We start from the raw sequence: 19,957 nt of genomic DNA, 5'->3' as shown, positions 1-19,957 counted from the left end.
CCCTCTGGACCCATTCCAAGGCCCAGCACATCCTTCCTTAGATACGGGGCCCAAAACTGCTCACAATACTCCAAATGGCGTCTGACCAGAGCCTTGTCTAGCCTCAAATGGTTTGTAACCGATGCAGAGGCAGACAAGGGAGTGGGGTGGGGTGGGGGGAGAGAGAAAAGAACAAAAACAGAGGCCAGTTAGAGCGATTAAAGGGATGATGGGGGAAGATAAAATGGGATGATAATGGGACAGGTAAAGAGACAAATGATGCTCTCGAGGAAGCATGAATGGCAACGGCAGAATAATTACCAGCGTCGGCTGTCTAACAAAATGGGAGCGGAAGTTAGGAGCAGAGGTTGATGAGTTTGCTTATCGAGTTCAGACGGTTTTAAATTGAAGTGGAAACACTGCACGGCATTAAGGAGTTAGCATGGAGAATTGAGCTTCAGGCTCGATCCATGTCGCATTCACTGTGTCAGTTCCGTGATGCCAGCCTCTGTGTGCCCTAGGGGTAATATCTCATTGCTGGGAAACTGATTTCCAGCTCAGCTCTGGATAAACAGTTCGAATTGAATGAATAAGTAAAACCAAGTCTGCGGTAAAATCCTGTGATTGGCTTTCAAAGCCCCAGTGGGGAGCGAGGGGGATTTATTTCTTTTGCGCCGCGAGTTGTTCAGGTCTGGAATGAGCTATCTGAGAGAGCTGGAGGTGGGGGCCCCGTTAATTGTGGTTTACAAAAGGAAATAAAGGGAGAGCGCCTTTTACAGATCTGTGGGGAGACAACACGACAGAAGGAATAATTGGACAGCTTGAGTATCGTTGCAAAGGGAGCCGAAGTTTTCTAGTCCAGCACTCGACGGGGAAAATACAAGAATGCCAAATTTCAAAGCATCACAATTGTTCATCCCACAAGTTAAAAGGGCGCTGATTGGTTGGAAGGTCGACTCCGATCTAAAGGTCCCTGGTTCAACCCCGGAATTTGGCATCCAGAACATACAGCGCCAGGGTCCCAGGTTCGATTCCCTGCTGGGTTACTGTCTGTGCGGAGTCTGCACGTTCTCCCCATGTCTCCGTGGGTTTCCTCCGGGTGCTCCAAAGACGTGCAAGTTAGGTGGATTGGCCATGATAAATTGCCTTTAGTGTCCAAAAAGGTTCGGAGGAGTTATTGGGTTATGGGGATAAGGTGGAAGTGAGGGCTTAAGTGGGTCGGTGCAGACTAGATGGGCCGAATGACTTGTTCTGCGCTGTATGTTCTATGTACTATGTTTGGCCAATGTGCTGCCCTGACGATAGCAAAGGGGAAATATAGGCTCCCCGATGTGCTGAGTAATTCAAGAAAGACGCTAGGTTTAAACAAATAATTTTGCTTGAAGAGACCGGGCCTCTGTGGATAAATGTATGGTGCTTCTAGCAAGTGAAACTGAGCCAAGATATGAGCTTGACTGATTGTCTTTAAATGGTTCTAAGTGTAGCTATTAGCACACTTCGGAATGTTCAGCGAGTGCTGCCCAATCGAGGAATCGCATCTAAAATGTGGACAGTTTGGGGTTTTGTTAGTAGGGGCTGATTAAGCATGGTGTTTTTGGCATCATGCTGATTTTTGCTTGTAGTGTCAATTGTTGCGATTGTTTGCATTGTTGTGTTTGGTCCTGATGAGTGCAAGGCTAAAAGCTTCAGCAACATGTCTCTCTTTTCAGTAATATTCAGACTGGATAGCTCTTTCAAAAAGTACAGGACAGGGATCATTCCATGATCCTATGGTGTAATAGAATGGCAGAACATACTTGAGGGGCTGAATGGACTCCTCCTGTTACTGGCAGCAATTCTAACCCCAGCAAGTAGTTAGCAATTATTTTGGGTATACAGATGCGGGAGGGTTGATGTTTGGAGGTATGAGCAGTTTTGACGGTGGGTGTGGCTTCTCCATCGCTCACGGCAGGGCTCCCGGTCCGGCAGAGAATCCAGAGTCGGACTGAAGGGCCAAAACCCTGACGATGCTCCGGACACCCTCCGGCCTGGGGGAGGTCTGATGAGGGTCTCTGTTCGGGGTCTCTATTGGGAAGGCCTATTGATGGGGGGTGGTGGTCATGGGGGGGGGGGTTGTGGGAGGGTCAGGTCACCTTCATCTGTATTTGAAATGAAAACATGAAATGAAAATTGCTTATTGTCACGAGTAGGCTTCAATGAAGTTACTGTGAAAAGCCCCTAGTCACCACATTCCGGCGCCTGTTCGGGGAAGCTGGTACGGGAATTGAACCGTGCTGCTGGCCTGCCTTGGTCAGCTTTAAAAGCCAGCGATTTAGCCCAGTGTGCTAAACCAGCCCCTACTTGTTGTGGGGAGTGACCCCGTTATTCCTGTGGTGGTGGCGGGGGGGGGGGGGGGGGGGGGGGGGGGGGGGGGGGGGTGGAGGTGGCCGGGCAGCCTCCAGATCTCCGTATCACCTGTCTGCTCAAAATGGAGGCCTGATTCCTGGAATCCTGCAAGCTCCCGTAGATTTGCTCCTGGGTCGCCCCTGTCAGTGCCAGTGGAGACCAGGAGTGATTCCACTGCGGTGGGAGCACGTGGGGGTGGGATTCTCCATTGCCCGGCACTGATATTGTAATCGGCGATCGAGAATCTCTGTTTGCGACCGAATCGGGGGGGGGGGGCCTGTTTTCGGACGCTCCGTCCCCTCCAAAACAGCACCATCGGGGAGTACGCCGCACGCGGTTGGGGCAGCCTCAGGACATCAGCTGAAGGCACCCTCCACCCCCCCCCCCCCAATGCTCCACCCTGATGGGCTGATTTCCCAGCGGCGTGGGGCACGCGTGGCCTCAGTGGTCGGGGACCCGACGTGGTGGCCGCGGACTGTGTCCAGCATCGCCACAGTCGGTGGGGGGAGCCACGCTGCTGGCCGGGGGGAGGGTGGCGGGGGGCTTCGGCGAGGGCTGGGGGGGGGGGCTGGTGAGGGCAGGCCTGGGGTTGGCAAGGGAGGTGTCCGGGGGGGGGGGCTATCTGGCAGGTCGGGTCCTCGCGTGGCCGGCGCCATGTTTCACGGCGCGCCCGCTGCAGGCCGCCGGCGTGCCCGGACCCGGCAATTCTCCAGCCATTTACATCGGGAAGGCCGTGCGTTTTACGTGACGCAGCTGCTAGCCCCTCACCACTCGGAGCATCGGTGTTGGGGTCTCCGGACATGGCCTCAAAACCGGAGAACACAGCCTTTGGTCTCCAGAATGGAGAATCCAGAGAAGCCCCCCTCCTGATGGGATAGACTCGGTGGAGGGTGAAGACTAATTGGGCGCTGTGTGAGCGGAGGTCGGAGCGGGTCAGGATATGAGGCCGCAGAGATTCAGCTGAGCTTGAATTTAGGGATTGATGCACAGTCAATGGACACAAAACCTAGATAAAGTCCGAACGATAGGCTTTAATACGCAAGAAGTGACCCGGCAGCAGACGTACAGAAGAATGGCTGACTGCCGGGGAACATGGGTTCTTATACCCCGCCTCATAGGCGGAGCTACCTTCCTCTCAGCCAATCGGCTGAGAGGCACATGACATACCTGGGCCAATGGGCAGCGAGTCCTCTGCACCAATGGCAGCTCACACTCCCAGGTACCGTAATACCCCTAGTCATACTACCATAGGGATGTTGGTTGACGGACAGGTCAGTGGAATAGGGAAGCATTGAGGTGACGAAAACAAGGATAAGAGTTTCTGAAAAGGAGCAATTTGCATTTCTACAGTGCCTTTCCTGGCCTCTGTGCATCCCAAGATGCCCTGCAGTCAATAAAGCGCATGTTGAATTGCAATCGCCATTGCAGGAAATGCAGCCACCAGTTTAAGGGCATCAAGGCCCCGCACACAGCAAACTGACCAGCCTGATCGAGTTGACTGGTGGAGCAGGTTCGATGGACTGAATGGCCTAATCCTGCTCCGATATTCCTGAAAGAGGAATCCTGTGGGCCATGGAAGCCTGAAATAAAAACAGAAAATGGTGGAATCATTCTGCCGGCTTGGCAGCGTCTGTGAAGAGAGAGAAATAGAATTAATCCGAGTCCGTATGGGTGGCACGGTGGCACAGTGGTTAGCACTGCGCCAGGGAACCGGGTTCGATCCACCCTCGGGTAACTGTCTGTGCGGAGTCTGCACGTTCTCCCCGTGTCTGCGTGAGATTCCTCCGGGTACTCCGGTTTCCTCCCACAGTTGAAAGATTTCATAGATTTCATAGAATTTACAGTGCCGAAGGAGGCCATTCGGCCCATCGAGTCTGCACCGGTTCTTGGAAAGAGCACCCTACCCAAGCCCACACCTCCACCCTATCCCCATAACCCAGTAACCCCACCCAACACTAAGGGCAATTTCGGACACTAAGGGCAATTTAGCATGGCCAATCCACCTAACCTGCATATCTTTGGACTGTGGGAGGAAACCGGAGCGCCCGGAGGAAACCCACGCACACACGGGGAGGATGTGCAGACTCCGCACAGACAGTGACCCAAGCCGGGAATCGAACCTGGGACCCTGGAGCTGTGAAGCGATTGCGCTATCCACAATGCTACCCTGCTGCCTAAATGGGCGGGTTAGGTGGATTGGCCATGCTAAATTGCCCCTTAGTGTCCAGGGATGTGAAGGTTAGGGGATAGGATGGGGTGGACAGGGGAGTGGACATGGGTAGGGTGCTCTTTTGGAGGGTTGGTGCAGACGTGATGGGTCAAATGGCCTCCTTTGGCATTGTGCCGGGGTTCTATGATTCGGTGACTCTTCTTCAGAACTGCAAAGAGGAGGAAGTGTGACAGGTTTTATGCTTTTGAAAAAGGGGCGGGGCAGGTGGAGCAAAAGGGAAGGTCAATAATAGTTTAATAGTCAATAATAGTCAATAATAGGGGAGATTAAATGATTGTGATGCCATGGAACACCAGCCAAAGGGAGCGGTATTGATAGTATTAAAGACTAAAGCTTTGCTCTGGAGTTGGTGTTAGTAGCAGAATAAAGGTCAGCACTGTCTGAAAGCAAAACTATGAGGCCAAGATACAGATCGGCACTTGGAAGAGGGTCAAAGTTCAAAATGGGGGTCAGAGTTCATGGTCTGAACTTATGTTGATGCCGGGAGTGTGTAAAGTGGCTAATCGGAAGCGAAGGTTCTGTTCGTCCAGCTTGCGTTGGAGCTTTGCAGGTCTGCCAAGGGCTGAAATGTGAACGGGACGGTGAATTGAAAAGGCGAGCGACAGGAAGGTCAGGGTCCTGCTTGTGGACTGAGCGAAGGTGTTCGGCAGTGATGCAATGTCCAGATAAACTGTTTTAGTGACAATGGTTTGGGGATAACTGTTGGGCACTTTAAGGTCGTACTGCCAGACAGGGCTTCACTTTAACATCGCGTGAAAGATGGCACCTCTGACAGTGCAGGATTTCTGCAGTGCTGCTCTGAGAGAGTCAGCCTGGAGCTTGTGCTGAGGATACCGGACTGGGCACAAACTCAACAGCTCTGCCGACTCAAAGGCAGGAGGGTGGCACGGTACCACAGTGGCTAGCACAGTTGCTACACAGCGTCAGGGTCCCAGGTTCGATTCCCCGTTGGGCCACTGTCTGTGTGGAGTCCGCACGTCCTCCCCGTGTCTGCGTGGGTTTCCTCCGGGTGCTCCGGTTTCCTCCCACAAGTCCCAAAAGACGTGCTTGTTGGGAGAATTGGACATTCTGAATTTTCCCACTGTGTACCCGAACAGGCGCCGGAGTGTGGCGACTAGGGGTTTTTCACAGTAATTTCATCGCAGTGTTAATGTGAGCCTACCTGTGACAAGAATAAAGATCATTGCTATGATTATTACCCACTGAGGCACATTGCAACTCCGAGCGACAGATATCTCCTTCCCCAATCAGCTACGGGGATTGAAGCCACTCCTCCCATTGCCACGGGGGGTACCTTATCGTCCTGTGTCTCATCGAACACTCCTGCTGTTGATGACTATCAAAGGAAGTGTTTGAGGGAAAAAAAGAGCTGATTTTTAAAACGCCACTGAGGCTGCAGCAAACATTGTCATTTTAAACCATTTCTCCCCATTGACTCGATGCCCCAGGACTAAGTGGATCTTGAATTTATTGCAGGAATTGATCTTGTGCTGTGTGGCTTTGTGCGTCTGCTAGTTATGCTATTTATATTCTGCTTCTGCTCTCTGATATTAGCCGTCACACATCACTCTTTAGGCTGCTTCCTAACTATATCCCGATTAAGGTTGCATTCAACAAAAATTAGGTAGACATTTAATGACTGCATTGAGCTAATGAGATCATTTACATACACCACTGCCCTGTTATTTCTCTCTGATTTTTGATTCAAATTAGCTCCTCTGCTCTTTATTATTTATTCATTTTTTTTTGTGCTTTTACTGCCCTTAATCCTGTTCCTTTCCACGTCTCTCCTTCATTTTCCCCTCTCTCCTGTGCCCTCAAAGGCCCCCGAAGGGACAGGGGGCTTGCTGAAGATCTTTATCAGCCTCTTTGGTGCCTGGGAAAGGGAATAGAGGCCAGACAGGCGGCGGACGGTGATGCTCAAGGATGGTCTTCCGACTCCATCCCAGCTACTGGGCTAGTGCCTGGTAAACAGGTCCTTCGCGCAATGCTCACCGAACCGGAGAGTGGTTTAGCACAGAAGGAGTCCATTCGGCCCATTTGTGTCTGCGCTGGCTCTTGGCTACAGCTGTCCAATCAATCACGCTCCCCCCTGCTCCTTAACCGGAGCTCTGGAGATTGGTGCCTCTTTGAGTTATTTATTCCCTTCCCTTTGGAAGATTACTGTTGAATCTGCTTCCACCATCTCTCGGGCAGCACATTCCAGGCCACAGAAAACTCACGGTGCAAGAGAAAATCCTCCCCTCTCTGCTGCTTTTGCCAATAATCAATAATTATCACCTCCCTCCCTTTAAGAACAAACACCTGTCTTATTGCAACAAACAGCTTTTCAGATGAAGAGGATATTTTTTCTCAGTGTTGACTCTGCACACGAGGCCAGACCTGTTGACTTCTTTTCCTTAACTCCATTCCTAACATGGTTTGAGCACGTCAGCATGCTGGTCATCATCCTCAACTGTGTCACCTTGGGAATGTACCAGCCTTGTGAAGACGTAGATTGTGCCAGTGACAGATGTAGGATTTTGCAGGTAGGAAATCTCAGTTTCTTTGCTTTTTTTGAATAACTCAAAGTGCATGCGTGCTTACCGAGACCCCCTCCCCGCTTCTAAACCTCAGCCCCTAGCTTCATGAAGCAAAGTCTTGGATATGTTAGTCGTGGGAAGGGCACCGGAACGGAAACAACAGCAAAATGATGCAGGTGCTGGAAATGCGAAATAAAAAACATGAAAAGTGCTGGAAATCCTTAACTGATCTGGGTGCATCTGTGGAGAGAAAGAGAGTACATTTGGAATGGAATATGACGATCCTCGCAATTGTAGCGAGGTTCTTGTCATATTCTGTTCCGTTGTTCCCACTAAAACGAAAGATTTAAGATCGTAAGGAGTGAAATATGCAAGGGGGTGAAAATAACAGGTGGCCATCAACAATTTGCATTTCCGAAGCAGATTTTACAGAGTAAAACATCCCGAGGCGATTTGCAGCAGGAATGTCGTTAAACCGAGACGCGACATGAAGTCGTGAGGGAAGGTGGATGAAGCCTTAGTTCAAGAGGACAGGTTTGACACGCATCTTCAGGAGATGGCGCGGGAGGGCGGAGAGGTTTAGGGAGGGGATTACTGAGCTTCGGCCCCAGGGCAGCTGAAGGAACCCCTGCCCAAAGAGGATGCGTTTGATGTGAGAATGACAGGTCGCGGAGGGGACTAGAGAGTTAGGGGGCCAGTTAACAGCTGCTATTGGCCTCGGTGACCCCCGGCCTTGCAGAGCGAGTTAAGGGTAGGTTGGCCAACTCCAAAGTACGAACCCAAGCCAAATTAAACCAACTATCACTTTTCCAGGCTTTCGACGACTTCATCTTCGTTTTCTTCGCCATGGAGATGGTGGTCAAGATGGTTGCCCTGGGGATTGTCGGGAAGAAGTGTTATCTTGGCGACACGTGGAACCGGTTGGATTTTTTCATTGTGATGTCTGGGTAAGTGCGAGGTGGGCTGAAGTAATCTCAGCTCTTAACGTCAAAGTCAGAATGCAAATTAGCATTTATATGAACAGAGCAATTATTTCTTATGGACTGTTGACAGCCGAGAGTGTAAATTTAAAATTAAATGTAGCTTCCTCTCTAAGCCTTTCACGCTCTCCATCTCTCTCCTGTTCCTGCATTTAAAGCTGCAATATCTGGGCAAATATATTATCGTAATTCGTCAAGATTTCAAACAAACCAACCTTCAAAGACATTGGATGAGAAACATGACTGTGAAACACACTGGCTGAGAGATGAAATGAAATGAAAAATGAAAATCGCTTATTGTCACGAGTAGGCTTCAATGAAGTTACTGTGAAAAGCCCCTAGTCACCACATTCCGGCGCCTGTTCGGGGAGGCTGGTACCGGAATTGAACCGTGCTGCTGGCCTGCTTGGTCTGCTTTAAAAGCCAGCGATTTAGCTCAGTGAGCTAAACCAGCCCCAGAGATTATCTCAGGACCACATTCTGCTTATTCATTGACGCATTTATTTCAAAAACTCCATGAGTTCTCTGGTCTCCAGATAAGGATACAAATTTCACCACCAAACACTCATAGGACAGGTACAGCACGGGGTTAGATACAGAGTAAAGCTCCCTCTACACTGTCCCCATCACACACTCCCAGGACAGGTACAGCACGGGGTTAGATACAGAGTAAAGCTCCAACTACACTGTCCCCATCAAACACTCCCGGGACAGGTACAGCACAGGGTTAGATACAGAGTAAAGCTCCAACTACACTGTCCCCATCAAACACCAGATTCTGATTGGGTGGGAGGAGTGGATAATCAGTAAGGAAAGAAGAGGTTCGCAGAGAGAAACAATGAGAAAATGAAGCTACTTTGCAATCAGCTCTTAAATAATCAGAGACAGAAAACCCAATTAAAAAGAGAGAGAGATTGCACGTTGGCAAAGGCCTGGTTGGACAGAGTGGCTCAGTAACTGTATATCACAATGGGACAGAGAGGACTGAATCCCCCTGTCCCACCATGCAGATTTGATGATGTGACTGGGAGGATTTTCAGAATTAGTTTTGAAGAGTCAGATCGCTGACATTTAGCGCCCTCCAGATGATCTTCCCTGAGGTGGGTCTTCATCAGGAGAGGCTGCCCACCAGAGGCTGTCCATTGACAGGCTGTTTGAGGCTATTGCCGGGGTTTTCCCAGTGATAGACGGACCTGCCACTGTGGGCCCAGCTCTGAGGCATCTGGAGGCAGCTTGCTGGTGGCTTGCTGGAGACTCACATAGACTCGGGCTTTAACCCAACTCCTGCCAACTACTGGAGCATCATTGAACACAGCTGCAGTTTGACAGCATCCTGGTGGTAGGGGGTGCGGGCTGGGGGGGAATGGGTGGGTGAAGGGCCCCCTTCCTCAGGGCTCCTTGGCGATGCGTGGGCAGAGTTTATTCTTTAAATTCCAACCTTATCAGAGGCCCGCTTCACGAAGGAGGTCCCTTGCAGTGCCTATCCAGCTCCAGTGCCCACTGCTGTTTCATTTATATATCACAAGTTTTACGCACAGTGTTTCAAAATGTCTGCTCCACACCTCAGCTGTTGTTTCCAGCTCTTTCAGCTTTGTTTACCCTGCTCTGAGACTGCACCCAGGCCTAGCCAATCAAACTCAGCAATTGAATACAAAGCCCATCTCCGCCATCCTCCCAAATTTGCGAGCACTCTGAGCGGGCATGGAAGCTGCCTCTGGGCATTTCTCCAATCCAGTGTGGAATTCAGAAGCAGATTCCGCCCGATAAAAGCAAAACAGACAAAGAGAGAGAGGGAGAGAACGGGATTTGCACTCCCGGAGCTTAGAGACAAGGCTGTGCCAATAAAAAGGATAATGTGGAGATGCCGGCGTTGGACTGGGGTGGGCACAGCAAGAAGTCTTACAACACCAGGTTAAAGTCCAACAGGTTTGTTTCAAACACTAGCTTTCGGAGCACTGCTCCTTCCTCAGGTGAATGAAGAGGTGGGTTCCAGAAACACATATATGGACAAAGCCAAAGGTGCAAGACAATGCTTTGAATGCGAGTCTTTGCCGGTAATTAAGTCTTTACAGATCCAAATGGAGCAGATTAAAGAGGTGTGAATTGTCTCAAGCCAGGACAGTTGGTAGGATTTTGTAAGCCCAGGCCAGATGGTGGGGGTGAATGTAATGCGGCATGAATCCAATGTCCTGGTTAAGGCCGGGAATAAAAAGGATGAGTTAGAGGCTATAGCATTGCTAAATATGGGAAGCAGAAATGATAGTTCCATCTCGCTTTGGGAAGGAAATTTGCAGACATTCCATCAACAATTCAACAATGTCTCAATGAGATGATTGGTATGGAGCAGACAATTCGACCTGACAGACTGCAGACAGCAAAGGACGAGGTGTTGAACTTTGTGCTTTGTTCAATATTGGTTCAAGTCTTTAATAAAGTTAATCCCCCCAAACGAATTTGCAAGTTTTACAGAACAGCAGGATGTTATTCAGCTCCGTGTGTCTGTGCAGGGTTTTTTTTAGTCTAAAGTAATCCTAAATTAATCCCACTGCGCCACTCCAGCCATGGAGGCCAGCGTCTGCCTCTTCCTCAAATATTTACCTACCGTTGCCTTGAAAAGGTGCAGTGTTATCTGCTCCTGTGGTAAAATATTCCATGCTCCAGTACCCGTCTGCAGAAAGAACTTTCTCTCTAACCCCTCCATCAGTTTTCTACAAGAGGGAACGGCCTTTTTGATCGCATTTTCGCTGCTTTTTCTCTGGTTTTGAGAAGGCCAATTGGACACGGAGCCCTGGGGAGAGGGAGGGAGGGAGAAGAAGGGGGAAACCAGCCTGACCAAGCGGGACCCCCTCCCCCACCAACTATGACCAAGGGGGCTGGTTCAGATCCCAATCCACATTGACTGCGAGGCAAAACACTGGGTGCCAGGCCCTGTTAATGGGGGCCTGAGTTAGGCCCAATGTTGACAACTCTCCGGGATTGCCCTAGATTCCAAAGAACAAAACATAGAACAAAGAACAAAGAAATGCACAGCACAGGAACAGGCCCTTCGGCCCTTCAAGCCTCTGCCGACCATGCTGCCCTGAACTAAAAATGTTAGGTGGGGGTTACTTTAGTCTAAACTAAAATCTTCTACACTTCCGTGTAGGAAATAGCAAAATCCCCATAGAAACATTACTGTGAGGGCAGCAGGGTGGCGCAGTGGTTAGCACTGCTGCCTCATGGCGCCGAGGACCCGGGTTCGATCCCGGCTCTGGGTCACTGTCCATGTGGAGTTTGCACATTCTCCCCGTGTCTGCGTGGGTTTCACCCCCATAACCCAAAGATGTGCAGGTTAGGTGGATTGGCCACGCTAAATTGTCGCTTAATTGGGAAAAAATTAATTGGGCACTCTAGATTTAGAAAAAAAAAGAAAAGAACTGTGTTTGGCAAAATGTTTTTTCGTGCCCTGTGGGTTGAAGTATTAACATGGGGGTGGGGGAGCGAAAGAAGCCAGTCAAGATTCATCCAATTAAAGTTGAATGCGTGAGGATTTAACGATGGCAGGAGGGGCGGGGGGGGGGGGGGGGGGGGGGGGGTGCGCAGTTGGGAGATCATGTGGGCGGCACGGTAGCACAGTGGTTAACACTGCTGCTGCTGCTTTACAGCGCCAGGGCCCCAGGTTTGATTCCCGGCTTGGGTCACTGTCTGTGCAGAGTCTGCACGTTCTCCCCGTGTCTGCGTGGGTTTCCTCCGGGCGCTCCGGTTTCCTCCCACAAGTCCCGAAAGATGGGCAGGGTTAAGTGAATTGACCGTGATAAATTACCCTGAGTGACAAAAAAAGGTTATGGGGCAGCAGGGTAGCATGGTGGTTAGCATAAATGCTTCACAGCTCCAGGGTCCCAGGTTCGATTCCCGGCTGGGTCGCTGTCTGTGTGGAGTCTGCACGTCCTCCCCCTGTGTGCGTGGGTTTCCTCCCGGGTGCTCTGGTTTCCTCCCACAGTCCAAAGATGTGCGGGTTAGGTGGATTGGCCATGCTAAATTGCCCATAGTGTCCTAATAAAAGTAAGGTTAAAGGGGGGGTTGTTGGGTTATGGGTATAGGGTGGATACGTGGGTTTGAGTAGGGTGATCATGGCTCGGCACAACATCAAGGGCCGAAGGGCCTGTTCTGTGCTGTACTGTTCTATGGGGGTTGCATGGATAGGGTGGAGTTGTGGGCTTAAGTAGGGTGCTCTTTCCAAGGGCCGGTAGTGGGGGTATGGGGCAAAGACTCCAGAAGAAAGTGTGCAGTGTTTACGTGCGTTGGGAAGTTTGCTCAGTAATTCACTTTGCCATTTCTGAAAGATTATACGTGACAAACACTGCGAGTGTCGGTCTGGATTCTGTCCTGCCCTTCCCTGCTGCCTGACAGCAGAGATTTGAGCGCCGAAGGGACGGTTTGTGGATTTCTTTGTCAGTCTGGTTCGATTCAGAAGGAACCTTCTTCCATAACCAAGCAACAGCCCTTAAGACATGCTGATTGTTTAAGACAGCACCACGTTCTGGAGGCACCAGCTCGGGGGACGGAAACAACCGTGGACTCAGATTGAAGCAAATCAGAGGCAGGGTCCCCAGCCCAGAGCGCTGCATCATCGCACGGAGGGAGTGATTTACTTGCTCGCCGTAGATTTCAGGCAAGATTCTCCAAGAGGGGAACTGACAAGGTTATATGACCTATTCATTTTGAGAGAAACCTGTTGCTGCCTCAAGCTGTTCGGTGCTGTCTCACAGGTGTCATGTTGTGTTTAATAACTGGAGTATTAATAAAGATAATTGAGGCAATCACTGGGACAATTTAACTTTATTGACAGCCAGATTGTTTATGCACGGAAAGGTGAAGAGAGTCAGCTCATTCTACAGGGGCAGGTGGAGAATTGGAGTCATTTTGAATTAATGTTTTGACATAACCAGTCACCAATACAATTATGGAGAATTTGATCAAGCCCACAGCACAGAAATAGGCCATTCGGCCCATCTGCTCCATGGTTTTTATGGCCCACAGGAGCCTTCTGCTATCTCTTTTCATCTCACTCTATCAGCAGATCCTTCTCTCCACTTCTTTTCTTTTTTAAGAATAAACATTCTTGTTACAAGTAGGCTTACATTAACACCGCAATGAGGTTACTGTGAAAAGCCCCTAGTCACCACACTCCGGCGCCTGTTCGGGTACACAGAGGGAGAATTCAGAATGTCCAATTCACCTAACAAGCATGTCTTTCGGGACTTGTGGGAGGAATCCGGAGCACCCGGAGGAAACCCACGCAGACACGGGGAGAACGTGCAGACTCCGCACAGACAGTGACCCAAGCCGGGAATCGAACTCGGGTCACTGTCTGTTCGGAGTCTGCAGGTTCTCCCCCGTGTCTGCGTGGGTTTCCTCCGGGTGCTTCGGTTTCCTCCCACAAATCCCGAAGATGCAATTGCTCCAACCACTCTGACGTCAACCATCCCCGATAATGGGGAATGCTCCCCTTCCTGGGGGCTAGGTCGATGCCGGAGTGGTCCCAGCAGCTCCGGCCAGCGCGGAACGGCCGGCGCGTGTTCGCGTATGCGCGGAACGGCCGGCGTGATTCCGCGCATGCGCAGGGGTTCGCGTATGCGCGAAACGGCCGCAATATGGCGGAGCCGTACAGGGGCCCAGCGCTGAGAAAAGAAGGCCCCCACGGAACCAACCGCCCGCCAACCGTGGGAGAATCGTTAAGCCGGTGTCCTCCGGGGATTTTCCGCCCCGGAGCGGGATGGAAGAATCCCGGCCAGGGAGAATGTGCAAACTCCACACGGACAGTGACCCAGGGCCGGGATTCGAACCCGGGTCCTCAGCGCCGCAGTCCCAGTGCTAACCGCTACGCCACACGCTGTCCCTCAGTCTTGTCTTCTTGATTCGATAACGAATCACATCCAAGGAGAGAACGGTTGAAGGTCAACTCAGGGAAGTCAAGGTTGTGAATGGTCTAGTTTGACCCAAGAGGGTGGCTTTGAAGTGGGGGTAGAGGAGCTGGTGCCATGGGTTTGGTATAATGTCAGGGCGACACGGTGGCGCAGTGGTTAGCACTGCTGCCTCACAGCGCCAAGGACCCACGTTCGATCCCGGCCCCGGGTCACTGTCCGTGTGGAGTTTGCACATTCTCCCCGTGTCTGCATGGGTCTCACCCCCACAACCCAAAGATGTGCAGGGCAGGTGGGTTGGCCGCGCTAAATTGCCCCTTAACTGGGAAAAAAAATAATTGGGTAATCTAAATTTATTGAAAAAAAGGGTTGGGACAATGTCAACACAATGGCTTTAGTAATGCCAACGGTGATCTCGGGAGATCTCTCGGACAAGAAATCTCGCAGTTTGGACGGAATGAAGGGAATGATGGAGAGATGGGCTTTGAGAATAACTAGACAGAATTGAAGTGCCGGTTTCTGTTGGGTTTATATTGAGCACCTCTCAGATTTGGCAAGGAGAAATAGATGATTCATGCAGTACCAGACGGGAGCAGTGTGTCAGAAATAACTATAAAAATAACGCTCGTTCTGCGCGGTGTTGTTTGATCTCCGGCGGGGAGTGGCAGAGAAATAAATATGAGAAGAAGGGATGTAACCTCGGGCTCCATCTCCCTTATGCCGGCCAGTCCCTCTATCCTACCGGGAATTCTGCGGCGTGAAGCTCCAGCTGACGGCGGGAAGAGGCTCGACTGTGATGCTGCCGCAGCCGAATAGCTTGTCTGGGATTTTTTTTTATGAGTGCGCCCCACCCCCCTCTCCCAGATGGTCACTGCCCCAACACAGAATCCCTCACGCTAACGTCTGCAACATTATGAAGCTGAGGTGTCGGGGCTGGAGGAGGCAGTGTCCTCATTGTGGATTTCCAGATAGGTTTCTGCCTGGTTTATTGAAGCATATTCAGGGCAGTTATTAAAATCATAGAATCCCTTCCGTGCAGAAGGAGGCCATTCGGCCCATCGGGTCTGCAGCCACAATCCGAAAGAGCCCGACTAGGCCCATTCCCCTGCCCTATTCCCGTTCCCTCTGCACAACCCTGGACGCTAAGGGGCAATTTAGCACGGCCAGTCCAGCTAACCCGCACATCTTTGGACTGTGGGAGGAAACCGGAGCACCCTGAGGAAACCCACGCAGGCACGGGGAGGACGTGCAGACTCCGCACAGACAGTGACCCAAGCCGGGAATCAAACCCGGGACCCTGGAGTTGTGAAGCAACTGTGCTAACCACTGTGTCACAGTGCCGCACCATACAAAATGGCTGCCTAACACATCATGGTACCAGTGAGTGATACTGCAATTAGACGGACCTACCTTGAGTGAATCAGCGTTGACCAGCAAGCAGCCATCCGGTGACATGGAAAACATCGACCAAGCCTGTCTAACACATCAGTTAGAATATCCAATCACTACCAGGGGACGTATGCATGATACTTTGACCCTTTTCCACTTGAGTAACACGTGACTATTTGTGGTTGTCCAGCCTCCTCCCTTGTCCTTTTTTCTTGTCCATTTCTTTTAACGCCCTCCCCCCCTCCCCCCTCGCCCAGAAGTGTTGGATCCTGCCCCTATGTCCTGCCAATCAAGCCCTTTAGAGAGTGCAAACAGTGCCGCCCGCGTTGGCCAACGAGCGGTGGTTTGATGGCAGAGTGAGGGGCACACTGCCGCGCGTGCACGACGCTCTCCCCGAGGCAGCAGGACTGGAGGGCCCGGCCGGCGCGGGTGATGTGAGATGTTAACCGGGCCGACAGATCTGGAATTGGAATCTGTGATCTCTGAGTGCGCACGCTCGGGGTTCCTCGCGATGAAGGTGACCTTGCTGAGAGCACCGGGAGGCCCTGTTATTGTGCTGCCTCTCGTTCCCGCGAGGAACCAGTCCATGATCTGAAATCCAAGGGCCTTCATTTGCAAGCTTGTGTGAGGCGGCCAGGCCAAAGCTGGTTTGAATGCCTCCCCTCTCCGCAAGCTTCCCGAAACAAAACACAATCTTCCCTTCAGAAAGAAATGAGCTGAAAGCTTAATACGGCTCGATCCAGCTCAATAAACCTCAAAGCAGCTGCTGCCCTCTGGAATCCTCACCCCTCAGCTGTGGGCATTACTGAGGCCTCATTTTGCAATACCAGTGTCTGAAAACCTACAAAATCAAACCAGTTCTGTCCCTGGGGGAGGAGGGGGGGGGGGGGGGGGGCAGACCTCTGCCGGAATATCTTAGCTGCCTTCACCTTCCATTGCACAGTTCTCGTAAGAAAGGCTTTCATTTTTATAGCACCTTTCACCGACGCAGGCTATCCCCAAGTGCTTTTGAGATCCAGTCGCTGTTCTATTGCGTGGCAGCCAATTTGCAATGCAGCAAACCCTCGCAAACAGCCATGTGATCATCTGTCAGCATTGGATTGAGGTGATATGGGGGAAGAACTCCCTCATTTTCGAGTAGGACCATGGGATCGTTTCCTTCCACCTCAGCGAGATGGACAAGGACTTTGGCTCAACGGCGTCTCTGACAATGCAGCTCCCTCAACTTCCTCAGAGACTCCATCCTGGGATATGAGCCCAGATCCATCCTGGTTGAGAAGGAAGAGTGGGCAGTGTGCGCGAGGATAAAATGTCGGATCTTGGACAACAGCAAGATGTTATTGTTGCTTTGTGAGGCTCCTGTATACCTTCAAACGGTGTTGGAAATGCTCTGAGAATGTGCCATATTTCAAAGGAGCGTTACTGGGAGATCCATTACTGGATGGATGTGACTTCAGGATTGAGTGGGGATTGAGGGATCCTACCTAACAGAGGCTGATTTGGAAAGACTGTGAGGTTACATGTGCGGCACCCGATTCTCCATTCCGGCAGGGCGTAAACACGCCAGTCGGAAAACATGCTAGTCTAGAACACGCCTGCACCACACGTGTTGTGCCAAAGTCTTTCTCAAATCACGGGCATCTGTGCAGAAGGACAGAGGTCCTGAAGCTGCCAGACCCCGGAGGAGGTAATCGCCTGAAATAGTGGGTGGACCCTCATCTCCATGACGCCTCTCAGAGGGTCTCCATCGGCAGCTTCAGCTTCGCTGGCGTCAGGGTCTTCGCCAAGCGCTGGTAAGGATAAGGCAAAGTAGGGGTGGGGTGAGGAAGGTTAGGTTTGGGTGGGAGCTGGGAGGGAGGGGGGTATGAAGGTGTCGGGGGTGGGGGGTGGGGCGATGAAGCTGGGATGGGGGGAGGGAGTTCAGCTTGATGAAGGACGAAGGGTGGAGGTAGGTTTCATGGGGAAAGAAGAGATGGAGAAGGGAGATCAAAGCAGTGAAGGTGTCTAAGGGTAGGAAGGAGTAAGGAGCACTGAATGAGCAGAGTGAGGGAGGGGTATGGAGGGAGATGGAGGGAGGGGGATGGAGGGAGGAGTATGGAGGGAGGGGTATGGAGGGAGATGGAGGGAGGGGGATGGAGGGAGGAGTATGGAGGGAGGGTATGGAGGGAGGGGGATGGAGGGAGGAGTATGGAGGGAGGGGGATGGAGGCGGAGGGAGGGGATGGAGGGAGGGGGATGGAGGGAGGGGGATGGAGGCGGAGGGAGGGGGATGGAGGGAGGGAGATGGGGGGATGGAGGGAGGAGTATGGAGGGGGTATGGAGGGAGATGGAGGGAGGGGGATGTAGGGAGGGGGATGGAGGGAGGGGGATGCAGGGAGGGGTATGTAGGGAGGGAGATGGAGGGAGGGGTATGTAGGGAGGGTGATGGAGGGAGGGGATGGAGGGAGGGGGATGGAGGGAGATGGAGGGAGGGGGATGGAGGGAGGAGTATGGAGGGAGGGGTATGGAGGGAGGGGTATGGAGGGAGATGGAGGGAGGGGGATGGAGGGAGGAGTATGGAGTGAGGGGTATTAATGGAGAGGTATGGAGGCAGATGGAGGGGATGGAGGGAGGGGGATGGAGGCAGATGGAGGGAGGAGGCAGATGGAGGGAGGAGGCAGATGGAGGGAGGGGGATGGAGGGAGGAGGCAGATGGAGGGAGGGGATGGAGGGAGGGTGATTGAGGGAGGGGTATGTAGGGAGGGGGATGTAGGGAGGGGTATGGAGGGAGGGAGATAGAGGGAGGAGTATGTAGGGAGGGGGATGGAGGGAGGGGTATGGAGGGAGGGAGATGGAGGGAGGGGGATGGAGGGAGGGGGATGGAGGGAGGGAGATGGAGGGAGGGAGATGGAGGGAGGGGGATGGAAGAAAGTGGTTTCTCCTCTGCAGTGTGGGTGCGCTGGAGGGGGGCTGCGAGGCAGGACCTACTGGGGGGGCTGCGGGACAGGACTTGCTGAGGGGGGGGCTGTGAGACAGGATTTGCTGAGGGGGGCTGCGAGGCAGGACTTGCTGAGGGGGGGCAGGGGGCTGTGAGACAGGACTTGCTGAGGGGGCTGCGAGGCAGGACTTGCTGAGGGGGGCTGCGAGGCAGGACTTGCTGAGGGGGGGGCTGTGAGACAGGACTTGCTGAGGGGGGCTGTGAGACAGGACTTGCTGAGGGGGGCTGCGAGGCAGGACTTGCTGAGGGGGGCTGCGAGGCAGGACTTGCTGAGGGGGGCTGCGAGGCAGGACTTGCTGAGGGGGGGGCTGTGAGACAGGACTTGCTGAGGGGGGGGCTGTGAGACAGGACTTGCTGAGGGGGGCTGTGAGACAGGACTTGCTGAGGGGGCTGCGAGGCAGGACTTGCTGAGGGGGGGCTGTGAGACAGGACTTGCTGAGGGGGGCTGCGAGGCAGGACTTGCTGAGGGGGGGCTGTGAGACAGGACTTGCTGAGGGGGGCTGCGAGGCAGGACTTGCTGAGGGGGGGCTGTGAGACAGGACTTGCTGAGGGGGGGGCTGTGAGACAGGACTTGCTGAGGGGGGGCTGCGAGACAGGACTTGCTGGGGGGGGGGCTGCGAGGCAGGACTTGCTGGGGGGGCTGTGAGACAGGACTTGCTGAGGGGGGCTGTGAGACAGGACTTGCTGAGGGGGGGCTGCGAGGCAGGACTTGCTGAGGGGGGGCTGTGAGACAGGACTTGCTGGGGGGGCTGTGAGACAGGATTTGCTGGGGGGGCTGCGAGACAGGACTTGCTGGGGGGGGCTGCGAGGCAGGACTTGCGTTTGTCATGGACTCTGACGTTTTGGAGTCTTTCTGGATTGTACGACCACGGAGAGACTTACCCTGGATAAGGTCGTCCATCCTCTTGTGGCACTGGAAAATGATGCTGACCTCCTGTGCACTCCCTGCTCGCCCCACTCTCAGCCCCATTAATCTGACTGTAAATAACCAAGTTGAGCGAGATGGAGAGGGTGTCTTGATCATTATTAGCAGCGGCCTGTCTGTGAATTCCAGCAGGGTCGGTGGATTGGCCACGATCAATTGCCCCTTAGTGTCCAAAGGTTAGACAGAGTTAAGGGGATAAGGCAGGGGAGTGGGTCTAGGTAGGGAGCTCCTTCGAAGACTCGATGGGCTGAATGGTCTTATTCTGCACTGCAGGGATTTATGATTCTATGATTAGCGCCTTTAGTGGGCATAAAGACTGGAATCAACCAGTTCATAAAATTATTGAAACATTGAATCGCAGAAGGAGGCCATTCGGCCCGATGCATCTCTTCCAGCCCTCCACAGGAACAATGCAGATAGTCCCCCACCCTTCCTCCGTTCGCAGCCCTGCAGCTTCTCTCTCTCTCTGTGACGCTTATCCAATTCTCTTCCCATTGTCTGAATGGAATGTTTCTGTCTTGTCAACTGGCCCTGTCTCCTGGTTAGGGAAGTCAGGAGACACTGGGGCTGAAAAGGTTCGGGTGTTATTGCTGAGCATGTTACAGCGACTGTTCATTTGAAGCAAGGGGTTCGGGAGACAATTAAATGTGTTCCTGTGGAGAGCAGGA

General features: G+C 52.5%; 1 protein-coding gene across 3 annotated transcripts in view; it reads left to right on the top strand.

The window, feature by feature from the left end:
• cacna1ia (calcium voltage-gated channel subunit alpha1 Ia) overlaps positions 1-19,957 on the top strand; it is a 421,890-nt gene that overhangs the window by 238,452 nt on the left and 163,481 nt on the right. For 2 of the 3 annotated variants that reach the window (XM_038783535.1, XM_038783537.1), the window contains exons 3-4: positions 7,011-7,122; positions 7,930-8,063. In XM_038783535.1, coding sequence (XP_038639463.1) covers positions 7,011-7,122; positions 7,930-8,063 — 246 coding nt within the window. Of the gene's footprint in view, positions 1-457; positions 1,005-6,950; positions 7,123-7,929; positions 8,064-19,957 lie in introns of those variants that run through there. The other variant, XM_038783536.1, reaches the window with a different exon arrangement.

This window comes from Scyliorhinus canicula, chromosome 23 (genome assembly GCF_902713615.1).
Source record: "Scyliorhinus canicula chromosome 23, sScyCan1.1, whole genome shotgun sequence".
NCBI classification, from domain to species: Eukaryota; Metazoa; Chordata; class Chondrichthyes; order Carcharhiniformes; family Scyliorhinidae; genus Scyliorhinus; species Scyliorhinus canicula.
This window is presented reverse-complemented; position numbering and strand designations above follow the sequence as displayed.